This window comes from Haliotis asinina, chromosome 16 (assembly GCF_037392515.1).
Source record: "Haliotis asinina isolate JCU_RB_2024 chromosome 16, JCU_Hal_asi_v2, whole genome shotgun sequence".
NCBI lineage: Eukaryota > Metazoa > Mollusca > Gastropoda > Lepetellida > Haliotidae > Haliotis > Haliotis asinina.
The window spans coordinates 9,814,251-9,840,728 of NC_090295.1; the positions used below are offsets into that span (position 1 = coordinate 9,814,251).

General features: G+C 39.9%; 1 protein-coding gene across 1 annotated transcript; it reads right to left on the minus strand.

Moving 5' to 3' along the window:
* Positions 1-8,903: 8,903 nt before the first annotated feature.
* Positions 8,904-25,621, minus strand: LOC137268292 (integrator complex subunit 11-like). Its single transcript, XM_067802837.1, has 15 exons — positions 25,466-25,621; positions 24,473-24,584; positions 23,246-23,362; positions 22,852-22,950; positions 22,192-22,365; positions 21,584-21,703; positions 20,318-20,413; positions 18,463-18,585; positions 17,067-17,156; positions 15,778-15,940; positions 14,739-14,849; positions 12,627-12,691; positions 11,846-11,988; positions 10,972-11,095; positions 8,904-9,645 (listed from the first exon to the last, which is right to left on the minus strand). The coding sequence occupies exons 1-15, from the start codon at positions 25,576-25,578 to the stop codon at positions 9,586-9,588; spliced, it is 1,710 nt and encodes a 569-aa protein (XP_067658938.1). The 5' UTR covers positions 25,579-25,621; the 3' UTR covers positions 8,904-9,585.
* Positions 25,622-26,478: the final 857 nt, after the last annotated feature.

Here is a 26,478-nt window from a genome sequence, read left to right on the forward strand (position 1 = left end):
CCACGCGGTCCATGCGGGCACGAATTTATACCGACAGTGCCACGCCCATTCTGGTCACGTGGTTTCAATCTCACCGAGAATGTTGTCTGTTGCTATGGATGAATATGTTCAGTTGCGATTGTGCAATGTCGATGTTATCTCTCTCGCGACATTTTTTCATGGAAAGATAACGTGGTTTGAGTATTTGGAAATATTGAAGGTTCGAACGTTTTGCTAGAACGGAAATTTGAAATACATGCGTGAATATTTCAGGAACACAAAAGACAACGATGAACTCATATTAACTACACTAACAAACAATATTCAAGATTTCAACATACAAACAGAAAGGTTTTGTTTAAAAAACTGACACTGAAAGTATTTCTTCCATATATTGACATCACGGTAATGAATGGACACCGTGTTTTGTTAATCTGTCAGGGATATACCTGTGTAAGAAAAAAGTCATTCCACGGTACTATTTCAACACACCATCTCGCGAAAGCGTTTCATTGTCCTACTAAATACAGATGAGGCCATGGTACACCGAAGACTATTGGTGTGCCATACATTCTGCATATAAGCTCTGCATAATGTCGGGAAGTAATACCGTAACGTTTTTCCACGCACGTATCGTTCACACACGCACGCACGCACGCACGCACGCACGCACGCATGCACGCAACAATATGTATCGCTGCAACTATGTACAATATTTTTGTCTACATGTTGCACTATTGGCATTCAGGCCACATGTACGTTTGAAGATCCGAGTTTGACATGATCTTCAGCAACCCATGCTTGTAAGAGGCGACTACAGGGATCGGGTGGTCAGGCTCGCTGATTTGGTTGACACATGTCATCGGTTGCCAGTTGTGTAGATTGATGTTCATACTGTTGATCACTGGATTGCGTGGTTAATTTAGGTTTGTTTTCTGTCTTAAGGTCCGTCGCTGTTAAATTTGTCATCTCAGAACAGGACATCTCATTACACTATACATAGGGGTAGAACAAACTGTATTTCTGCAGTCGTGTCCCCCGACCCCCACCCTCACGCCGCTGGATCAACCTATGCTAATGCAAGGATAATTTGGGCACGGATTGCAGGTTTAACAGGAAGAACACAAGTACAATAGATTATCTCCCACACTGAGAGACCCGAACATCGCCCAGCAATGTTTGTTTGCGCATGCGCACATATCTATGCAAGCCAATTCATAGCAGGTGTTGTCGCAATGTGAAGGGCATGTCCGACAGGTTGTTGCTCAAATATCTTTATTTATCTCTTTGCATTATTAAACTATGATGTTTTATATCAGTTAAGACCAGTCGAGATAAAGAGATAAGCATGCCTCAGCTTGTATTATATGCAGAATAAGACCTTCTGGATCCTTCTCAACCGTCTATGACAACTCATTTGTTCAAAGCTGAATTAACTGCAATGATATATATATTACTCGAAAGTATTGCAATTATTTGTACTTAATTCGAAATTATTTCAGTTATTATGTATATTATTCGAAATATCGAGTTGTATCAGATTAGATCGATTCTATTTTTGTCGTTTTGATAATTTGCTAGATATTTTTTTAAAAACCTTAAAATCGAAATTTCGGGGTATATTTTAGCGTTGCTTTAATTATATTTTCCTTTGAATGCCATTTTATAAGTTGGTTAGTACGAAGCTGACAAAGTTTTACGGGTAACAACTTTATTTATTTAATAAGAGAATTTGATATCTCTAATTTTAATCAGCATTTCTCACATTCTGCTCATTTTCACGATTTTCAAGAAGTTATGGGGTTTCTCTCTCCCCCCCCCCCCACCCCCATTTCAATAATTTAAAATGAAACAACAACATTTGTGCAACAAAGTGCTTTCGTAGTAAATACATTACATTGCTGTCCTTTGTTGTTATGCATAGACACGTTGCTATGTTACCAACTGTGTTTTCTGTCCTTCAGTGTTGTGCAGTGCAGTCATGTTCCCATTGCCAAACAATCGCTTTGTGGGTGACATCCCTTCCATTGTACTCTTTGTGTGTCACACAGCGTTAAATCACAGAGACAATGCTTGTGTGGATTACCACTTACCCGCACTTTGAAACCACAAAACCCAACACAACGCGGGAACCATTTAAGACATAAAAGACTAATGTTTCTTCAGTGGATATTACAGTTATCAAATTACAGCAATGTCATGAAAACCTATCCAAAATATCTACGCTGGTATTCCCCGCTGGAATGTTGCTAAAAGCGGCTTAAAACCGAACTCACTCACTCACTCTACAGTACTATGTACAGTCATCCATTACATTATAATCATTGTTGACGTCACAACCACCTTGCCACATACATCACATTACAACTACAAGGCAATTTACAATCATTCGTCACGTGACAACAATAGGTCACGTTGTCACAAGTCGCATGACAATCATACGTCAGCCTTCAATCATACGTCACATGACAGCCATACGCCACCCTGTCACAAGTTAACTTACAATTATTCGTCATGTGTTAGTTCAGACCGTAGAGATTGAGGCCAAGTGGAACGTTATGCCCATCTTGTCTTGAGTGGATAGAATAACTCTGATGGTTTCGTTGATGTGGTTATTATTGTTGAAGGGTTTTCTGATTTTAAGTGCTATGAAGAATATACTCACTATCCTTTTCTTTCTCTCTCACACACACGTGCATGCACGCGCATACACCACTTTCATGATACATGTTCATTGTTTGAAAAGTATGCACTTGAAAGATAATTACATAACTGGATTACATGTTATGGACTGTTCTCTACCGAACAGCGATCTAATTTACATTATTTTAAAATTGGAGGTTAAAAAAAGCGTTCAAAAACTCCCGATATCAGTTATTTTATTTATCAGTTTTCATGTTACAGCGATCGTCTGCTTCTTGACTCCAGAAACTCAATTTTTTATTTTTATTTTCTGAATGTTTTAACCTACTTTACTCGTTAATTAGTTTTTGTATAAAATACAGCTTCCTATGGCCCTCTGATCTGAATCAAGGGCAGCGTCTGGGTTACACGGTACTAACCGTCACAGTAGTCAATAAACACGTGTTCAACACAAAATAATGTGTCGTAAATTTAAACGAGATTTTTGCTTGTTATCTATTTTTCACAAGTTTAGGCAAGCTGAGTCAACACGTATACATGTTTGAAAACACGGAGGCATTTCGCAAGACAGTCTCTCCACGGTATATGTCAGGTGTGGTTGAAGAGAACATCCCTTTCATTACCGGGCAACTTCTGTTGGCAAACAAATAATAGTCAAGTAGCTGTTTGTTAATGTATTTTTAAATGTTTCAGTCTTTCTATTTTCAGTGACACACATAGCTAAAGGTGCACATTACTCTGACATATACAAAGAAGAAATAAAGTTACATTTGGATTTTGAAAATTGGCAATTACAAGACTTGAACAGAAACGATAACTGAATCAGTGATCTAAATAACCGACATCAAAGTGTACATTAATTGGATTAGTAATGATGACTGAATAAACAAGTACTGAATTATGAAAATATAATTCTACTAAGTGAAAAAACATACGTTTAAGAGATTGGAAGCATGTCACCGTACATTTGTAAGTGAAAACGAGGAAGGAGTATGTGCGCATGTGCGTATGTGCGTTTGGTATATGTGGGACAGTTGTGTCCGGTTTTGAGCCAGTCGATACTGATATACCCTGCTGCAATCACACGGCTCCCGTTCTCCGTGCCGACCGCTCCATGTATTATCAAAAACTCCGTCCCACAGTATTTTTGTGTAAGATCCAACGACACCACCTAGGATATAATGTTTTCACCGTAGATTGTGTACCGTGCCCTGACGTCATCAATGACATGACTCACCAACTATGACGTGGAGAATCTGATGACGTTACAATGCTATGACACTGCTGCACTGCAAATGTACAATCGTAGCTACTCGCCTCTTTCCGTGACCTAACGCCATCCGGTATGCCGGAATGACACGAGTAGTTACAAATGTGCAAATCTAACGCCAGTACCCCTTTCAGAGATGTACATTTTTCACTGAAAACTAATGGAGTGTGAATTTTGATGCTAAAAAGAATCTCACCATCGTATCTTCTGATATCAAATATATCAACACTAGTTGATAAAAGTAAAAATATCCTCGGCAAGTCTCGGTTATTTGTAACTTTATCAATTCAAGGTGATATGTGCCATGTCAAAAGACACGAAGGTGAAATTCGCTCAGTCTTATCCTATAAATACCGAACGGCAAGTCCCGCATTTTGACGTTTGGTATGGGGCGGCCGGGCTCGAACCACCTCGTTTATCCACAGTATCAAGGAGCCCTTGCTATCCCATGCGGGGAAGAGTTATCTGATGAGGGGTGGGTGATTATCAAGTGTGGCCTACACAAAGTGTAGGTTGGTTCTATTTTTGCTTAACGCCGCACTTAACACTATTGCAGCTATATGGCGGCGGTCTGTAAATAATCGAATCTGGACCAGACAATCCAGTGATCAATAATATGAGCATCGATCTACGCAGTAGTTGTACGATGACGTGTGTCAACCAAGTCAGCGACAAAATCACATACCAACACAAAAAGTGAAAGAGTTTATAAACCATCACAAAGTATACTTGTAATTATCTAAAATGACCTTTAGAAGTCGAGGTAATGAAGAATGGTGAAAACTTTATGAATACATGTATACAATGTATTTAATGTGTGAAAGGAGACGTTTCGACAACGCCATTAGAATCTATTCGATACGCCGTCTGACACTGAATAAAAATGTTGGTAATCCCTATCATTATTTCATTAAATAAAGTTTATCATTTTATTATTCACGCAACATGTAAACATAAATTTTGAAACAATAAGAAGTAACATACTGGACTAAGAAACCAAGCTTTAACACGTGTGAAGTTATCTTGACGTGCAAACTGCTGTGAACTCACTGGTGTTATTCAAGGTCAACAATCCCAAATCTCCAGGATAATATTTTTTTCATCATGCGTTTCTTCTGATTGGTTATCACTAATAGGGAAAGAGGTCTGCAAACAAGAATGACAGATCTTGAATGATTAACCAGACACACGTGATACCAGTAAACCAAATGCCATGACTCAGTACAAGTGGGGCCGTAGTGTAATTAAAGGGGCACTGATGCAGAGCGAATAATAATTCTCGTCTAATTACGAAACCAAGTTGCAAACTGGTCAGCATCCAGTCGACCGTGACGGACACGAGGACTGGGCTCCTGTCCACGTAAGCAGACTGTCTTCACCGTAAACAGTGAGTAGGCAGGATGACCGTCACATGCCGTTATTAAAAATATCCATGTATTCCTTGTCCAGTTGTAACAAAATATCCCAGCAGTGTAGTTTATTTCTGATGCCTGGATGGTATAGTGACTGATCCAATTTGATCCTATTTCTGTGTTTTTTTACCTCGATATTTAATCATGTCATATGAAAATATGATGTCTACTGGCACGTAGCAAGCCATTTGTTTCATGTAAGTCCGAAAGATTGCAAAGCTTTATATTTAGATAGTTTTGAGGGTTGACCCAGCTGTCATAGCAAAAATCACACGCACGTTTTGATAGCTACGACCCCAGTTTATTATCTATGATAATAAAAACACACAATTGGTTTATTTGAATTCGTAAACTAATAACAACGACTTTGCCATTGGTAGAAAAATCTGAAAATTTTCCTACGTAAAGAACTGATTATATCTAATTACCCAAGTACACAGCAAATGCCTGTATGTATTTCTTAAGTAACAACGAATTTCCGTTGGTATCCTCAAAACAGTTTCGGCCCAAAAGTGTTTTCAGACTGCACGGGACACAGAATATTACATCTTCCTTGCTGTAACTCGCTGTAAACCTACACGTGTTATTTGTTATCATTCACTTGATGGTCAGTTAATGAATTTATAACAGGTATAAACAGTGGTAACACCACTAACATTACTTGACAAATGTTCCCATTTGGCATTTTTCCTGTCTGGAGTAAATACTCAACATTATAAATTAAGGTCTGTAGTGGCAAATGTATTGTATGTTATGTAATATGTGGATGTAAGTGATGCAAGAGGGTTTATCAGCTGAGTTACAAAAACAAACATCGATGAAAGGGTTAACCGATAACACACTGATTGATTAATTACTTCCACGGCGGATTTGTCAAAGAGGCAGTGTTTATGCGTGTAGATTTACTAATCTATTCTGACTACATCCTGTCGTAAAGTACGAGTGTAAAAACAGCATCCTTCCTGTCACTGCCTTGATTCATTGCTCATTATTGGTCAACTAATGGCGGACATCATACAATTAGTTGCCAGGTGTGCTGTCCTGGGTGCCCAGTGAGATTATGTATACACCAATATGAAAACTTCTCAAACGATGTGTCACTTTTTCGCATATTAGACTGTTGAAATAAAGGGCCACCAATATTTTTTCCTATTGATGTTTAACATATATGGGCGCAGATAACCAAGTGTTCGTAATTCGCAACCTCTGCACAAAACAGTTTTCTCAGGTTCCTCGGTTCCACACTCGTTTTGATAATAATTCTTTGTTTTTCAGTGTCATTCCCCATGTTCATTTGGTTTCAAAAACGTATAAACGTAAACGACAATGCGAACAGTCTTCATGAACCTCTACATAACGGAAAGGGCACTGCATACGAGACCCCTTCATAACGAAATGACACTGTATCCAAGAACCTCTACATAACGAAATGACCTTATCTGATACCCTCTACATAACGGAAATGACACTGTACCCGAGACCCTTTACATAACGAAATGACCTTATCCGAGACCCTCTACGTAACGGAAATGACACTGTATCAAAGAACCTCTACATAGCGAAATGACACTGTATCCGAGAATCTCTACGTGACGGAAATGACACTGTATCCAGAAACCTCTACATAACGAAATGACTTTATCTGAGACCCTCTACATAACGGAAGTGACACTGTACCTGAGACCCCCTACATAACAAAATTACACTGTAACCGAGACCCTCTGCATAACGGAAATGACACCGTATCTGGGAACCTCTACATAACGAAATGACACTGTACCCGAGACCCTCTACAGAACGAGATGACACTGTATCCGAGAACATAACGGATATAACACCGTTCCGGATAACTAGATAAGGAAATGACAATGTATCCGAGACACTGCATCGGAAAACACTTTCAACAGTAAAGTTTGAAAGTGTTCTTATTTCCTTCCACTGGATGTCCATTTACGTTTCAGCTTTGGATAAATTCCTCCGTATGTTTGACGTAAACATACCGATACTATGAAATAGGTGGCGCTGCAATAGTCTTTACCACGTGTAAAGTTTTATCAAGACTTATGTGGACATATCATGACAAACCTGTTCATATGGTGTAAGCATGTAGGCAGAGAGTTCAGGACTATTTCATGTGGTTTCAGCAGGATGGCTGTATATAGCTGTAAGGTCCTGATACTCAGAAACCATGTGAATGAGAGAGTGAGCGTAGCTTTAAACTGATTTCAGTAACAGCTAAACATCTTTGTAGCTGTGAAATCCTGATATTCAGATACCATGTGTGTGAGTGAGTGAGTTTAGTATCACAATCATTTCAGCAACAGGAAGACAGCTTGTGCAGCTGTTAAGTCCTGATACTCAGATACTATGTGTGTGAGAGAGTGAGTGAGTTTAGTTTTACAATAATTTCAGCAACAGGAAGACATGGTGTAGCTGTAAAATCCTGATACTCAGATACCATGTGTGTGAGTGAGTGAGTGAGTGAGTGAGAGTTCAGTTTTACAATAATTTCAGCAACAGGAAGACATGGTGTAGCTGTAAAATCCTGATACTCAGATACCATGTATGTGAGTGAGTGAGTTCAGTTTTACAATAATTTCAGCAACAGGAAGACATGGTGTAGCTGTAAAATCCTGATACTCAGATACCATGTATGTGAGTGAGTGAGTTCAGTTTTACAATAATTTCAGCAACAGGAAGACATGGTGTAGCTGTAAAATCCTGATACTCAGATACCATGTGTGTGAGTGAGTGAGTTCAGTTTTACAATAATTTCAGCAACAGGAAGACATGGTGTAGCTGTAAAGTCCTGATACTCAGATACCATGTATGTGAGTGAGTGAGTTTAGTTTTACAATAATTTCAGCAACAGGAAGACATGGTGTAGCTGTAAAATCCTGATACTCAGATACCATGTGTGTGAGTGAGTGAGTGAGTTTAGTTTTACAATAATTTCAGCAACAGGAAGACATGGTGTAGCTGTAAAGTCCTGATACTCAGATACCATGTGTGTGAGTGAGTGAGTTTAGTTTTACACTGATTTCAGGAAACTTTACAGCAGGGAACACCAGAAGTGCTCTTCACACATTGTGCCCATGTGGGGAATCAAACTAGTCTTTGACATGACAGGTGAACGCTCTAACCACTGGGCTACCACACTGCCCAGGCAACAAAGACATCCAACTCAGGGACATTGTACTGACTCCGAAATCCCCCCTTACTCACCACCAGGCTAGCCAAAAGCCTCTGCTCTCCAGCACAGTGCTCTGTCAACTACATGGACTGAGTGAGTATAATTTTTACACAGCCTTTAGCAATATTCCAGCAATATCACAGAGGACACCAGAAATGGGCTTCACACATACCCACGTGGGAATTGAACCAAGTTATGGGCGTGACAAGCAAACGCTTTATTCTCTGGGCTACCCTTTTGCACACTACACTATGGGTATGACTCTCAAAACTTTACCTTCATTCCACATCTATGCCAAGATGACCTGTTTTCTCACTAATCATATTCCTTGAAGAAACTGCTTGACAGAACAGCACTGCATGTGGAGAATCACACCAACACAGAAAAGGCAAAAGACAGGCCAACATATGAAACTCTGATGTTTATTTTTGATACTTTTATTAATGGCTGTGTTTTTCTTCCACTTACACAATATGTGGTATATTCTTGATTCACAGGACCATATGAAACCAGGTTTTGTTCACAGACTGAACTCAGCAAGTCATATAATTCGACTCCTGTATTGACAAACCAGACATCAATATGACTGATCTTGTTAAGTAAATTCATGGTTACTGTTAGGAATTTTCCCTTTTGGTCCAACCATTTTACCCTCAGAAGGGTTCAAAGCATTTATGTTGGAAACAAGATATTTATATCCCAGTTTGACACACGATTTCATTCCACCATTAGGATGCTGGGTTAAATAAAAATAAACACAGAAATCAGTAAGTCGTGAGTTCTGAATGCAAAAACCAGGTTTTCTTGAAGCACTCATAAAACCTCATACAGGTTTGCTCCAAGACACAAGCTCCAACATGTTAAGGAACAAATGTCTTTCCTAGGAGACTTGTAATTACAAACAGCACCTTGTGTCATGGAATAAATGTCCTGAAGGGAGTATTCTTCAAGGTCTTCTTTCTCCAGTGAACCATTCACAACATGTACCTGTGTTGTGTGAGAGCACTTGCATATTATTCCAGTTATCCCCTCCCAACTTGTCCACGTGTCTCTTATAACTCTAATCACGAAGAGTTATCCCCCCTGTTTCATGATGTCACAAATGTTGTACGTAATGTCTGCAGTAAAAAACTCCCAAGTTCTTCATCCTGTAACAAAGAGTACAATATTTACTTGTGAATACACATCTCATGGTATGACAGTTATATATTCAACAAAATAAGTCAGGGATCATGTTTTATGATGTAATGTGTTTAGCATTCCCAACAAAAGAATGTCTACAGCCAGTATGACGGAACAACCAAATGTTTTTATGCAATGTGACAAGGCCAGCTAAATGTGTTTGCTCTGTATGACAGAACATCCAAATGTTTTTACCCAGCATGACAGTACACCCAAACATGTTTATCCAGCATGTTAGGACACCAAATGTGTTTACCAAGCAAGACAGGACACCCAAATGCATTTACCCAGATTGCAGGGCACCCAAATGTGTTTATCTAGTATGACCAGATACCCAAATGTGTTTATCCAGCATGACAGGACACCCAAATGTGTTTATCCAGTATGACATAACAACCAAATGTGTTAACCCAGCATGACAAGACACCTTAATGTGTTTACCCAGCATGACAGTACACCTAAACATGTTTATCCAGCATGATACAACACCAAATGTGTTAACCCAGCAAGACAGGACACACAAATGTGCTAACCCAGAATGGCAAGACACCCAAATGTGTTTACTATGCATGACAGGACACCCAAATGTGTTTATCTAGTATGACCGGATACCTAAATGTGATACCCTAAACATGTTAACCCAGCAAGACAGGACACCCAAATGTGTTTATCCAGTATGACATAACACCCAAATGTGTTAACCCAGCATGTCAGGACACCCAAATGTGTTTATCCAGTATGACATAACACCCAAATGTGTTAACCCAGCATGTCAGGACACCCAAATGTGTTTATCCAGTATGACATAACACCCAAATGTGTTAACCCAGCATGACAGGACACCCAAATGTGTTAACCCAGCATGACATAACACCCAAATGTGTTAACCCAGCATGACAGGATACCCGAATGTGTTTACCCAGCATGACAGGACACCCAAATGTGTTAACCCAGCATGACATAACACCCAAATGTGTTAACCCAGCATGACAGGATACCCAGATGTGTTTACCCAGCATGACAGGACACCCGAATGTGTTTACCAAGTATGACAGGACACCCAAATGTGTTTACACAGCATGACAGGACACCCAAATGTGTTTACACAGCATGACTGGACACCCAAATGTGTTTACACAGCATGACAGGACACCCAAATGTGTTTACCTATGGTGACCTAGACACCCAAATGTGTTTATCCAGCATGACAGGACACCCAAATGTGTTTATCCTGCATGACAGGACACCCAAATGTGTTTGCACAGCATGACAGGACACCCAAATGTGTTCACCTGATGTGACCAGGACACCAGCATGTCCTTTGTCTCCTCATCCCCCGACACCTTGATGAGCACAGAGTCCTGGATGGTGATGGAGCCATCGCTGGAGTATTGAATGGAAGAGTCTTTCAGATCACTGCAACACCAACATATCAACGTATGTACACTAGAAAAGTAAACATGTTTTAATGTCACATGTATGTCTAATGTTGGAAGAAACACACCCAGCAAACAAGGTATACAGACCAAAGCCCCTGTGAGGTTGCAGCATGGAATGAGTCTGCAGCAACAGTAAGTGACTAACAGATCACTGATTTGGTTGACACATGTCATCACATCACAAGGGAGCTAATTTAGGCTCATCATATCAATCACTGGAATACATACAGACCTCAGTCACATAGTTGGAACATTACTGAGTGTGTCATTAAACAGCAAACACACACACAAACAAGCAAACCAAACAAAAGTTAATATTTGGAACAATTTCTAAACTCCTCTGGATTTGGGAGGCAGGTGATTCGTTAAAATGAATCACAGATACTCTCTTCACAACTAATATGTGAATATGATAAATGCTTAAAACCAAGTATTTGGGCATAAAGTGTTTAGGCCTTTAAAACATGAAATCAAAACACCAACTTCACATGTCAGTCACACCACTGCACAATAGATGACATAACGTCTTTTGGCATTTTTACCAAATAGTTGAGTATGTACTAGTGATACGGCATCTGAGCATGCAGAGCATCTAAGGGCTATAGGCATTAGGGAAACTGGCAGACGGTGTCATTCAGTAGCCAGTAGGTTAAAATGTTGACCACCAACCATATTCAGGGCAACTGAGACTAACAAGAGTCTGGAACAAACTAACCCCTCTGCTTACCTCTTTAACAGATTATAAATCTTGTCCACAGTTTGCATAATGGTCCCTGGCTCATCAACTGATACAGTACATGTAAACCGAAGTTGATGTTCCTCCAGGCCAAGTTCCCGGAATGCCTGTGCTGGCTCCACCAGTTGCAGCTTCTGAAACACCAGGTGTTTGTGAGAGAATGAATCTGAGCAGGGGCTTGGTAAAGTTTATGATGTAACACTTCCCTGACTACGCTGTGTCAGAACAAACGTTTAGCTGGAGTCACACAATAACAGGTTCTTGGTTGGGGACATGTCATCATAGGTACTGTTGGGGCCATGTCATCACAGCTACTGTTGGGGTCATGTCATAACAGATGTGCGATACGGTCATGACATAACAGCTACTGCTGGGGTCATGTCATAACAGATGTAAGATACAGTCATGACATAACAGCTACTGCTGGGGTCATGTAATCACAGCTACTTGGTTGGGGTCATCTAACAGCAGCTGCTTGGTTAGGGTCATGTAATGGTGTATGCTTGGTAGGGGCCATGTCATCACAATGATTTTCACTGATTAATTAGAAGTTTCAAAGCACAATAACTACCTCTGATACAAAACTTACATAACACTGTAAACAAATACTACTGACTGAGCTTGCTAGTCCTTGAATAAGCCAATAATAAGTATGAGGCAGGGCAACAACAGGTACCATATTTTAACTTATTTGCTATGAGCAGCAGGATGCTTAAACCACAAGCACTACATATAACAAGATCTGATAGTCAGATAAAGATGCATGACATACATTGCCTTTCATCATCAAAGCTCCATGGAGGATACGGGGCTGTTTCGGATCAGGAGGGTCAGAACCTGGAAGAGATATGTTCTCATCGACAACTCAGTTTCATCAATATAATCAGTATTCGAAGTAGGGTTTGTACGAGTGCATGAAATGTTCATTACAATCCTGAGTCATTCCAAAATTTATTGGTTTTTTAATATGTTGCTGTTTGAAAGTACTTCTTATAATTAAGTAGATCAGAATCTATGCGTGCAAAACATGCACTCAAAAGTTTTCATGTTTTTTGAGTGAAGAACGCAGGTCTCTGTGTTATCGTGTACACTGATAATCTACACAAGAAACTTAAATGTTACACTCCTCATTACTGTAAATTTATCAGTATATATTTTATAAATACATACTGTGAATATATAATAGGTCCCTACAGTGTGCATAATTTCACAACATATACTGAACAGTAAAAGAAAAGCAAGTTTGCAATGAGTGAGTTCAGTTTTACGCCGCACTTAGCAACATTACAGCTATATGGGGGTGGTCTGTAAATAATTGAGTCTGGACCAGACAATCCAGTAATCAACAACATGAGCATCGATCTGTGCAATTGGGAACCAATGACATGTGTGAACCAAGTCAGCGAGCCTGACCACCTGATCCTGTTAGTCGTCTCTTATGACAAGCATAATTGCCTTTTATGGCAAGCATGGTTGCTGAAGGCCTATTCCACACCGGTACCTTCACAGGTTGCAAGTTTGCAAACAAATGAAAACTCAAAAAAGTAAGGGCTCTTGTTTTTGCCTTCTATGTTACATAGAACTTGCATTTCTTTTGCTGTTCAGTATATGTTGTAAAATTGCGCACACAGTATGGACCCTTTTTGCTGAAGCATTTTGTACTTGGCCTTTGGTCATTCTACTAGTTATAGTCTTCATAGTTACAAACTGCACAAAAGATCAGATCAGTAATGAGTTAGATCTCACTCATTAGGTCTGTTTGACATTTTCATACGATTTATTGTATTTTCATGCCAGAAATGTCACTGTAACTCATTCTGGAATAATCTAGATGAATCTGCATATAACCAAATGACTGGACACAATGAACATCAATCTTTGCAACAGGATACAATGAGATGAAATGGATGATGTCACAATGCCTGACCACCGTAATTGATCTCAGACAGTGCATGTTGCTTGGGAAAAGTTCTAACCAAAAGCATTCCAATGGTTGATGAGTGAGTGAGTAACCTCAGTTTTACACCACTTCTAGCAGTATTCCAGCAATATCACATCAGGACACCAGAAATGGGCTTCACACATTGAGCCCATGTGGAGAATCGAACCTGGGTCTTCAGTGTAACGAGCAAACACCTTAACCACTAGGCTACCCCACTGCCCACAGGTTGATTAACAATGTTCAAAATATATGCTGATTACCTAGGGAACAGTTCTAACCTGTCACAGACTACTCTGCACATCACGTGACCAGACTTTTCGCTTGTTTGTAAACAAACAAGCATATTCATAAGCAGAGACTGGCATAATGCAAGTGATGCGGTTTTCATACTGTTCTACACTGTAAAATATCCCTGGGTAACTGCTATAGTCAAGTTTATGACAATACATATCTACATTTCAAACTGACTGTGTTGTTTACTCTCCATAAGCAGCACATGCATCCATACAACCCATGTAAACAAAGGATTGCTGCCCAAATCGAAATAGTGTTACACACATTAAGATATTTTCTGAGTGAAACAAAACCATATCAACAACAATGTTTAATAAGATGTATAGATTCAAAAATAAAAGAGCAAAGAAATGTGTACATTATATTGAATGGACTGCTTAACATATGACCAATCGTCACATCTTTCTGGCCTGTGGCAGAGGTACTATGCTGGCTAGTTGCATGGAACTCTGGGTAGGAGAGTGTGACAAACAATGTTTAGATATATCGGTTCCTTACCTGTGATTGTGGCTTCCCTCTGCCCCTTACCTGTGATTGTGGCTTCCCTCTGTTCCTTACCTGTGACTGTGGCTTCCCTCTGTTCCTTACCTGTGATTGTGGCTTCCCTCTGTTCCTTACCCGTGATTGTGGCTTCTCTCTGCTCCTTACCTGTGATTGTGGCTTCCCTCTTCAGCAAGTTGAGTGAGATGTCCACGGGGATGTTGTGTTGAGTCACTATGTTCACTGTCTCCCCATTGGCTGGGTTGAAACAGTCTATGTCTGCAACAAACTCACTGTGATAGAGACCAGAATTTAATCATAATGTTGCAGCGTAAAGTTTGAACTTTCTGAGTCAGTCCTAAAGCGGCAGTAGGTCAGTTTTGTTTATTGTTGCATTGAGCAATATTCCAGAAACATCAAAGAGGGAACACCAGAAATCATCCTCGATATCTCCAGGGTATACGTTCCGATAAATCTCCAATATACTGTGGATGCATCTATGGTTCGGCCCGAAAATTTTATTACCTCCTTTCGCTGGCTCTGCCTTCTCACTGTACCCAATCAGCTAAGCCGCCCTTACAACTGATCTTGCAAGTGTCAACAAAGACAGCGGTTGCAGCTGCAAAGGTTTGTTCTCGGTGCGACTCAGATTTTGGTGATTTCATTGATAGGTCCGAAAATTTGAAAAATATATCCAAGAACTATTTCTGCCTCTTTCAGAGAACTTGTGCATGATTCTTGTTGCCATGTTTAATCGGTTGGATCATTTAAAATGCGAAAGTGAGTTATGATTGGTTCGCTCAACTTCCCAGTGTGTACACCTGATTGGATCAAAAGCCAACCAAGGGAGATAATAGATTTAACAGGCTTAGCCATAGATGCATCCAGGGTATATGGGAGACTGATTGGAACGTATACCCTGGAGATATCGCAGATGACCAGAAATCACATGACCAGACTTCACATGCTGTTCCCATGTGGAGAATCAAACCCAGGTGTTTGGTGTGCCAAGCAGCTGTTTTAACCACTAGGCTATCCCATTCTCTGAGTGAGTGAGTTGATAGATAACGTCACATTGGCAATACTGCAGCCATATCGTGCTCAGAACATATTACTTTGCATGGCCACAAATGAAGTATGTCAGAACATACCTATACAGAAAAGTTGTGTGTTTATTGATTGTATCAGTAATGATGATGTAACATACCAAACTCCTGCCTGATTTTCTTCTTCAGGAACTCCATCTTGGCAGCCTCTCCATGAACAAGCATTACGTTCCTGGGCTCGCACTGAGAGATAAGCTGCATGATGCCTTTAGCATCGGCGTGGGCGCTGAATGACATGTACTGCACTGACATGCGGACATCCAGCTGGGCAGCAACAAGTGTGAATTATTACACTTCATCTCATTATTGAGATTAATGTATAGTAGTGGTAGTACTAGCAATAGTGACCCGTGAAGATCTGGGACAAAATAGGCCTTCAGCAACCCATGCTTGCCACAAAAGGCGACTATGCTTGTCGTAAGAGGCGACTAACGGGATCGGGTGGTCAGGCTCGCTGACTTGGTTGACACATGTCATCAGTTCCCAATTGCGTAGATTGTTGCTCGTGCTGTTGATCACTGGACTGTCTGGTCCAGACTCGATTATTTACAGACCACCACCATATAGCTGTAATACTGCTGAGTGCGGCATAAAACTAAACTCACTCACTCACTCACTAGTAGCAGTAGTATTGATTGTAGTATTAGTATTCACAGCAGTACTTTTCACAATAAAACTAGTATTCATACTAGTAGTAGTATTCATAGTAGCAGTAGTCAGAATAGTATTCACAGACAAAGTAGCAGTAAACAGACTTGTCTGTTTGTTGCTCAACATTCCAATAATATATCAGACTTAGTCTGCACAATCAAAACCCAGTGATTGGTGTTACAAGTGGATCCATGCTTTTGAGCTACATTGTCATGCTACCATGACAACCAATAAAGTGATCCAGACCACCCAATCCAGTTATTGCCTGTTTTGACCAGCAAAGTTTGCTGGGGATCTGTTCCAACTCAGAATCCTGACAGGTGCACTGTATGATCAGGGTAGGGGATATACCACTATCCAGGTCACTCACAGCAACTTTAAAACCTGCTTAGTCAGCTTCTTTTGTGACCAGCATCAGCTTCTTTTCTGACTAGTATGAGATCACAAGTACTACCTGTCACAGAATACTCACTCACTGTCACCACCAAACTCAACTGGCCAGAACATGTCTTGATTCTATTCCCCTGAAACACCTACTCATACTGTTAAAGTTATTCAGCAGGAAAGTACTCTTCTCTGAATTCTTTTTGAGGAGTCAGTGGTTTGGTGATTTGGTACTCTTCCTACAACCTAAACTTGCCTAAACAGTGAGGCGATACCCCAAAACAGCCATGATTCTTAACTTCATCGCACATGTAAGCACTATGGTACAATGTATCAAAACTGTGTTAGAACCTACCATCTGTTTGTTTTCCATCTCTAGCCTCCGAACTCCGTTGAGGATTTTATGTCCAACGGTCCCCGCTACGCAATACCCTGGCATGATAACCTGTGCAACAGACAGATATATGTTTATGTTGCTGTGTTTACCTGGGAAAAAGCACTCAGTTAAATGTTCCAGGAACAGACAAATCTCCCTGGGCAAATTCTATGAGGGTAAAAGCCTTTCAGACAAATTTCACCAGGTCTTAATAGAAGACTGGACAGAGCATGAGTGTTTTAACAATATCAGTTGTGTAGATACAAAACACCGCATGAAGAGCACCTGAGAAATAACACATCATTTGAAATCACTGAAAAACAACACACCACTTAAGGAGCATATGAGAAATAACACACCACTTGAAAAGCACTGAGAAATAACACACCCCTTGCAGAGCACCCGAGAAACCACACATACTTGAAGAGCACCTGAGACATAACACACCAATTGAAGAGCATCTGAGAAACAACACACCACTTAAAGAGCATATGAGAAATATCACATTACTTGAAGAGCATCTGAGAAATAACACACCCCTTGAAGAGCACCTCAGAAATAACACAGTATTTGAAGAGCACCTAATATATAAGACACCACTTGAAGTGCACCTGAGAAATGACTTACCACTTGGAGAGCATCTGAGAAACAACACACCCCTTGCAGAGCATCTGAGAAACCACACATACTTGCAGAGCACCTGAGATATAACACACCACTTGAAGAGTATCTGAGAAATAACACACCACTTGAAGAGCACCTGAGAAACAACACACTATTTGAAGAGCATCTGAGAAATAACACACCACTTGAAGAGCACCTGAGAAATAACACACCCCTTGAAGAGCACCTGAGAAACAACACACCACTTGAAGAGCACCTGAGAAATAACACACCACTTGTAGAGCACCTGAGAAATAACACACTATTTGAAGAGCACCTGAGAAATAACACACTATTTGAAGAGCACCTGAGAAATAACACACCACTTGAAGAGCACCTGAGAAATAACACACCACTTGAAGAGCACCTGAGAAACAACACACCATTTGAAGAGCACCTGAGAAATAACACACCACTTGAAGAGCACCTGAGAAATAACACACTATTTGAAGAGCACCTGAGAAATAACACACCACTTGAAGAGCACCTGAGAAATAACACACCACTTGTAGAGCACCTGAGAAATAACACTCCACTCGAACCCTTATTAGCACTGTAGTGGCATCCTTCCTGTGATATTGCTGGAATACTGCTACTAACGTCTCACTCACTCTTTTCGTGATGAAAAAGAGTTCATGTTCCTCATGTTTCTAACCCCTTGCGTTTACAAATCTTCACAGTACAATCAAAATAACATCCAGTAAAGTCATACCATATTGTTTTCATTTGGTGCCCACTTCTTGAAGATCTGCAGAGAGAGACCGGCGTGAAGCATCCCTGGTGTAGCAAAGACCACCATCGGACCTGGGTTCTCGATGTACGATCTGTCAAACGGCTGTAAAAAATGAGTAGGACAGCATTCATACAATATCTTTTTACTAGGCCAGACCAATTCTATTTCTTGTTTTATGGACTTTTGTCCTCTGAAATCCTAAAGGCAGGCGGGGAAAAAAATAGAAACGAAATTTCCAATCAAAGTAATATTCCTTCTAAATATTCCAAGTATTTTACTTTTGGCAATTTATGAAGTGAATACAGTCAGGCCGCGTTAATCCGAACACGTCCGTTTTTCATTAAAAACGTTCGGATAGTGAACCGTATGGACTACTGAAACGAACTGTTATGAACACAACTACAGTAGGGTTACTTCCCTTTGACATGGTAATACAAAAACATACGAACGTATACAAGTTGGCTGAATGTGCGATGTGGTGGTTGGGGGCAAGAAATCAACTTTCACGTTGGTCAGTTTGACATTGGCATACTTGTGACTAGCAGCATTGTTATGAAGTGAGATCACATGTCAACCACGTGATTGCATCTGTCTGCAAATGATTATACCAATCACAAAACATATCCGATGTCCGAAATTGTGCTCTTGCCGATAGACTGTCCGAATGCTTGACCAAAATGTTTACACGTAAGATCAAAGTTGGCTTTAGGGTTTTCTCTTTTTTCTTTGTGCGGCAGTAATTTCACATCTTTTACGACTAGGGGCGGGACTTTTCCATTATGACTGACAAGCGTCAGGTGATCTCATTTTGACACGATCAGTGTTTTATACAGGAAGTAAGCATGACAGCTAATCTGTTACCGCTGATTAACGTTCGGATACGGAGAGTGAAGCACCGGATTACTGAATCAACAGGTAATGAGTTTACATAGTAAACAAGATTGGTTGCAGTTAGCTATCGTTCGGATATCGCGGGAATCGGATTGTCGGGGTCCGGACTAACGCGGCCTGACTGTATATGTAAAAAAACAACCTAAAAAGTCTAGTGAGTTTACATATTTAGCCAAGAAAAACAGGATTTTATCTTTTAAGTGGGGAAATTAATTTTTATGTTTTTTCTTATTCTTGAAAAAAATATGGCAGGCTGATCCGTAAAACAAGAAATGAATTTGGTCTAGCCTTGGAAAATGTTTCTGTCTGCCTTGGAGAGTGTTTCTGTCAGCACGGCAAGAAACTAATCAAATAAGCCTGGTACTCCAAAACAAGAAAACTGCATGTGATGAAGCACTTTCAAGCTCCAGAAATCAAAATTATGCCTCTTTCCCAACATGTTCAGTAAAAAATTGACTAACAAAATATACTAGGCTTAAAAAATGTGATTCCGGTTACCAGATCAAACCTTGAATTCTGGTGTGACTCCAGTTTAAGTGGTATGTATAGAATAGACTTTCAAATACCATTTTGTTTTGTTTTTTTCAGCAGTGACAGAGATGATACATTCTGACTGAGAAAGCCGACGTGATGGCAGCAAGCTTGACTGAATAAACAATTCCACATTGATAAACGTGTTGTTAGTTTAGATTTAACTTCTAAAAAATGTATGAAAAATCCTACCTAGATCCTACCTTCCTTATTTGGGCTTATGCTTAGCATAGCATAAAACAGCATTTCTCACATGAAAATCTATATTTATCAATCATGGCTCAAAATAACTAGACAATCTTGTGAATGATATTGTGAACAGATTCAGTTACATTGTTAAAAATCATATGACCAGCACTCTGTGCTGGGAATCAGTTCTACCCAAAATCCTCATGGGTTTCTGTGCAATTACCTTTATATGCTTGAACTCAAACATGTTCCTTTGAACAAAGGTCTTTTTGATTTTCTGACTGGTCCATGTGATGAACAGCTTGTAGTAGTGGTTTGCCTGTAGGGAAACAGTATCAATCTTATAAGACGTAGTTTGTCTGTGGTGAAACAGTATCATTGTTACAAGAAGTAGTGGGCTGGCAGGGAAACAGTATCAGTGTTACAAGAAATAGCTTGCCTGTAGGGAAACAGTATCATTGCCACAAGAAATAGCTTGCCTGTAGGGAAACAGTATCATTGCCACAAGCAGTAGTTAATCTGTAGGGAAACGGTATCATTGTTACAAGAAGTAGCTTGCATGTAGGGAAACAGTATCTTTGGCACAAGCAGTAGTTAATCTGTAGGGAAACAGAATCATTGTTACAAGTACTAGTTTGCCTGCTGGGAAACAGTATTATTTTCACAGGCAGTAGTTAACCTGTAGGAAAGCAGTATCATTGTTCCAAATATAGTGTCCCTGATTAATTCTTGTCTTGAACAGATACAATCCTATGATTAACATGATAAGCACTGATCCATGCAAGTGGGATATGATGACATGTGTCAGCCAAGGCCGCAAGCCTGGCCAACAGAAACAGTGAGTGAGTGAGTTTGGTTTTATACTGCACTGAGCAGTATTCCTGAGCAGTATTCATGACAGTTAATGCATGTCAATGGTTCCCAATTCTGCTGATGAATATTCCTGCGTTAGTCTGTAAATAATCAAGTCTGGACCAGACAATCCAGTGATCAACAGCATGAGTATTCATCAGCACAATTGGGAACCAATGACATGCATTAACTGTCATGAAGCCTGACCATCCGATTCCATTAGTCAACTCATTTCAAAAGCATCTAGAATATAGTGTTCTGTAGAAGAAATTTGTTAAGCATGAACGAAATTCATTAAAACAACCCTGCCACTGCAGCAACAAGTGTTGGTTGAAAGACTACAAAACTTCATCACATTTGCTAAATTGCTGTCAGTGTAAGTGGGTGATGTGCGCAGTCCACTTATGGATCAAATGTCATGCAGTCTTCCTGGGAGTTGTAAGGTGTTGAAGGATTTTTGTTTGAAAAAGAGCATTTTTACAGACAGCACCTAAAAATACACTTTCATTCTCTGGTTGGAAATGGCAGTACCAAACCATATATTTCCAGCAATTTCAGGAACAGATTATCACAATTACATATGTCTGTATGTCCTCATATCTAAAGCTGATAAGGACAACAAGAGATTGAACCTTACCTTCTCAGTAAGTCCGAGGGAGAAGTATATTGGTGCCTTGAGGTTCATGCGGTCCCAGTAGGTCTCCAGCAGGATGCATAGTTCCTGTGCCCGTCCCAAGGCAAACACTGGGATCAGCACCTGTAGCAGTGAGTGAGAGAAAGAGTGAACGAGTGAGTGAGTGAGTGATTTTAGTTTAAATCCGCACTCAGCAATATTTCAGCTATGTGGCATCAGTCTGTTTATAATCGAGGCCGAACCAGACAATCCAATAATAACAGCATGAGCATTGATCGGCACAATGGGGAACCGATAACATGTAAAAAAAAGTCAACAATCCTCATCATCCAATCCCACTGGTCACCTCTTATGACAACCATGGGTTACTGAAGGCCAAAATTCTCACCCTTTAAGTAGCAAAATCAATCTGGCTTTACAGGACATAAAGTACTGAATATAAAACTGTCAATGAATTCATATACGGAATAAAACGGAAGGTTCTAATTTCACGTTTCTATAGTATTGCAGAAGCAAGAAGATACATTTTTCTGCAACTTTTCTGTTTATATTAGTTGGTCTTCATGTAAGTAGTTGTCAGGTCAGCTGTATATAAAAGTCCATGATCTCACCTTTCCTCCTTTCTCCACACAATCATGAACCTTCTTCAAGAAGTCTCGTTCTCGGCATCGTTTGGAATCACGTATAGTGGTGGCGTATGTTGACTCAGAGATGAGCAGGTCTGGACGACATTTGTCAATCCAGGCTGCACCAAGATGGCGGTCAGGGGTCATGTTATAGTCCCCCTACAGGAACATGGAAGAGTTTCAGTCATTTGACTATCGTCAATGAGGGACTAGTTTGGGCCGACGAAAAGATGGAACAACAAAAATTCAATTTAAATAATACAGTGTGAGTAAGCAGATTTGGCTCTTCAGCATGTCAAAGAGCATTTGTGATATAGTAAGACATGGCATAGATGTCAATCAGTGAAACCTATAGGGAACGGTATAGTCCTAACATACTAAGGGAGTGAGTGAGTTTAGTTTTATGCTGCACTAAGCAATATTCCAGCCATCTGGAGGTCTGGAACATAACTGAGTGTGGAACAGACATTCCCATAATCAAAAGCATGAGCATCAATTTCAGCAATTGCAGCCTGATGACATGTGCCAACCAAGTCAGCAAGCCTGACCATTTGATCCTGTTACTGTTACTTGGGTTACTGAAGATCAGTTCCTATCTTATCCATATATCAGTTGTCAAGCATTTTTTTTTTCAGATTTACTTACTGTATACACGACTGACTGTTGTCCGACCTTCATGTGGAACATGGCTGCTCCCAACACATGGCCAGCATAATATGCCTTGATCTCCAGTTCATCATCGACCTGCAACAGACCATCACCATCATTACACAGAGAGGTTCATGAGTGTGGTAAAAGACAAGACAAGATACCATGCTTCAGTTTAATATGAATACCCCACCTCAGCACAGACCAACAAGTATAATAGCGGTCGATGGCATGAGCATGTCAGCAAAAATATAATGTTACAAAACCAGCCTGTCTCACATTGTTATATTAGTCCTCAATTTATGTCCCCTAATATTATGAAATCTAATAATTAATCAAATAAGCCTTAAACATGAAAATAAGAGCAAGTATTTAAATGAATTTCGGTCACCTGGATTGTCTGGTGTAGATTGACAGCCACCACTTTCTTCATACAAGACTTGATCATGTCCGAGGTGAAAAAATTCTGCTCCCCTTTCCTCTCCACAGCTATCTTGCGGAAGTCCTCCTGTAGGACAAGACATATTTCTGGCATTTATTCTGGATAAATAACTTTCTACTAGTGACAGGAAAACTGTGAAATTGTTACAATGTTTACAACATTAACACTGTGAACTAAAAAGCACAAACTAAACTATTTCAAGTACTGCTGCAGCTAGAAATGTAATTTCTGTAAGCAATAATGAGCTTCTAAGACAACACAATAGCTTTTTCGCTAATTCTGGAAAATAATCTTTTGAAATACAGGTTTCCTTCAATGAATATATTATTAACTGTATAATTTTACACCTTCAATATTGACCAGAAATGAGTGAGTGAGTGAGTGAGTGAGTTAGTTTAGTATTATGCCTCACTTGGCAATATTCCAGGTATATGGCGGTGGTCTGTAAAGAATTGAGTCTGGACAAGACAGTCAAGTGATCAAAAGCATGCGCATCGATCCTGAGAACCGATGACGTGCAAACCAAGTCAGTGAGCCTGACCATCCAATGCCGCTAGTCGCCTCTTACAACAAGCATAGTTGGCTTTCATGGCATGCATGTGTTGCTGAAGGCCTATTCTACCCTGGGACCATCACGGGTCGACCAAATATCAAATAATTGTGGTACATCCTAATCAAGCTAATGATAATGATGACATCCAGATGGAATCTTTAATGTGTTTACAAAAATACCATTACCAAAAACAAACAAAATGGCCATGGTATGATGAACAAACGACATGTTTTCTCCCTGCGTACCCAAACACTGTTTGTTGCTTAACACTACACTCAGAACAGATTTCAGCTATATGGTGACAGCCTGTATTTCATTGAGTCTGGACCAGACAATCGAGTCATTAGGATATGATGACATGTGATCAGACAATCCAGTGATCAACACCATGAGCATTGATCTACACAGCCGAGATATGATGACATGTGTCAACCAAATCACCAAGCCTGACCATAAAATCCTGACAGTCACCTCTTATGATAAGCAAGGTTTGCTATAGACAGTTCTAACCTGGATCTTCATGAGTCAGTACCATTACTCTGAATAGAGCTGTTGACAATTTATTATTAACATTATCAATACTGAAATCACCCAGTATTTACCCTTGATTTTCCCTCACTCACCAAGAGTATTGGACAGATGGCCTTTGTTGGATGTGTCATATAGATAGGTCCATCATAACCCACCATCTCTGACATAAACGGAAGTGCCCCACAGTGGTCAAGGTGGAAGTGACTGTTTAAAAAGATAAATGTTTAGAAATTGTCTGTTCTTTCACACCTCACTCAAATTCCAACTGTATGACAGTTATAACAATAAATGTATAACAGTGGCTTGAAAATACCTGAATCGGGATCAGATAATTCAACGAACTTAAAATCTGAGATACTGTATGCGATAATGACCAAATGAATATTGTTTAAGAAATACAGTTTGCTCTACCACCATGTATAGTGTAATAAAGCACACTTTAAACATGAACTATAAGAGTTAAAGCACAAGTACACTTGCAATACGATACTTACAGTATGACATAATGCAAAAAAGTTTTGATTACAAGGGGGCAGACAAGAATGGCGCAGTGATGCCAATACATTGTGACGTAATGCAAAAAGTGCACATTATTGTCTGATAAAGTACTGCTAGAGTCTTTGTTTATTCACCGACGCATCTTAGATTTTACAGTAATATTCCAGCTCTATTACTGTGGGATGTAAGCATTCAAATTTGGACCACACAAACAAATGATTAAAACTACCATGGGTATGAATGATTGCTCCAGATCAGCTGCCTATTGGTCATCCTCTGTATCTCAGTCCAGCATGACTAAACATGGATCCAGTCCCGAATTATCTGACCTTGATTTCTATCTTTCAGAGGGAAAGGTAGTAAGTGACCGTAAAATTTGGTTTCCACTGATACCAAACCAGGCTGGAATTTCATAGTTTGTCATTCCAGTTCCATAAGTTCTGCTGATATTTGAAGCAGGCTTTAAACCAAACAATAAATTGCTACAGTGGCTAAAAATATATCTAGAGCCTTGCACTTTATCACAGATCGGATCCATGCTGATTGCATCAGTCAACAAGATGTTCTGTTTATTTGAGTGACGTCACCTGATAATGACACAGTCGAGATGCTCCGTCAGTTTCTCAGTGCGGGTGATGTAAGTGAAGTCCGGGAACCTCCTCTCATCGTTGTAGCCCATGTGCATCCCACAATCCAGCATAATGTTCTTGCCCCCGATGGTCAACAAAATACAGCTACGACCAACATCTGTGATGGGAAATTATATGTATCAAGTGAAATGGGAACATGTTGTTTACTTTTTACTAAATATCCACTTTGATATAATTTCCAATCAAAATAAGTTTCAAAAGTTCAAAGTGGAAATACTGAAGGCTTTTGTTGGTTTTTTTGCACTCCTCTTAGCCATACTGTACCAATACAGCCAATACAACTTCTAACTGTATTAATTTCCAGTGTTTCTGCAATGCTATAGCTCTAAATGAAGCAAGTCTAGATTTCATCAGGTTCAGTCTAAATCTCTCATCAAACTGGGGCTTCTTTTCAATTAAAAAGGAAGCATTTGTTTCTGTCCCAGTTATATATCTTCAGAGAAGCCTGGAAAGTTTACATAGGCACCTGTAAAGAATCATGTCTAGACCATACAATATTGTTCAAAACAATCCATGCTTTTAGGGTAACATCAAACAAATCCTTGAATTTGACCCAAATCCATTTGGCAGCCTTCACACAACAAACTAAAGGTTGACAACACATGTTGCTGAAATTATAAGAGTTGTCAAACTCGCGCTTTCACACATCAAACAGGCTGTCAAACCTTTGTGTCATGCGAGCATGTCTCTGTCAGTGCGGTCACATGACAGCTTTGATTAACTGTGATTGGTTGTTTCTGAACAATACAAGTCTGACAACAATTCAGACATCAAACTCCAGTTTGACAACACTGAAAGTTTGATGGAAAGTTGGTGAGAATAGAGATTGATTCTATTTGTCTAACTGGTTGGTGAGAATAGAGATTGATCCTATTTGTCTAACTCTGAAATTGGTGGAATGACATGTGTTGTCAAACTTTAGTTTGCCAGGCAAATGTGCAGCTGGACAC

What these genes read in the sequence shown, in the direction of transcription:
- LOC137268292 (XM_067802837.1), bottom strand. Translation starts at nt 25,578, where the DNA reads ATGCTGGATTGTGGGATGCACATGGGCTACAACGATGAGAGGAGGTTC. An exon ending in AACAGTCAGTCGTGTATACA is followed by an intron (nt 22,366 to 22,851) that starts GTAAGTAAATCT and finishes ATGTTCCTGTAG; the next exon opens with GGGGACTATAACATGACCCC. An exon ending in GTGTGGAGAAAGGAGGAAAG is followed by an intron (nt 21,704 to 22,191) that starts GTGAGATCATGG and finishes TCACTGCTACAG; the next exon opens with GTGCTGATCCCAGTGTTTGC.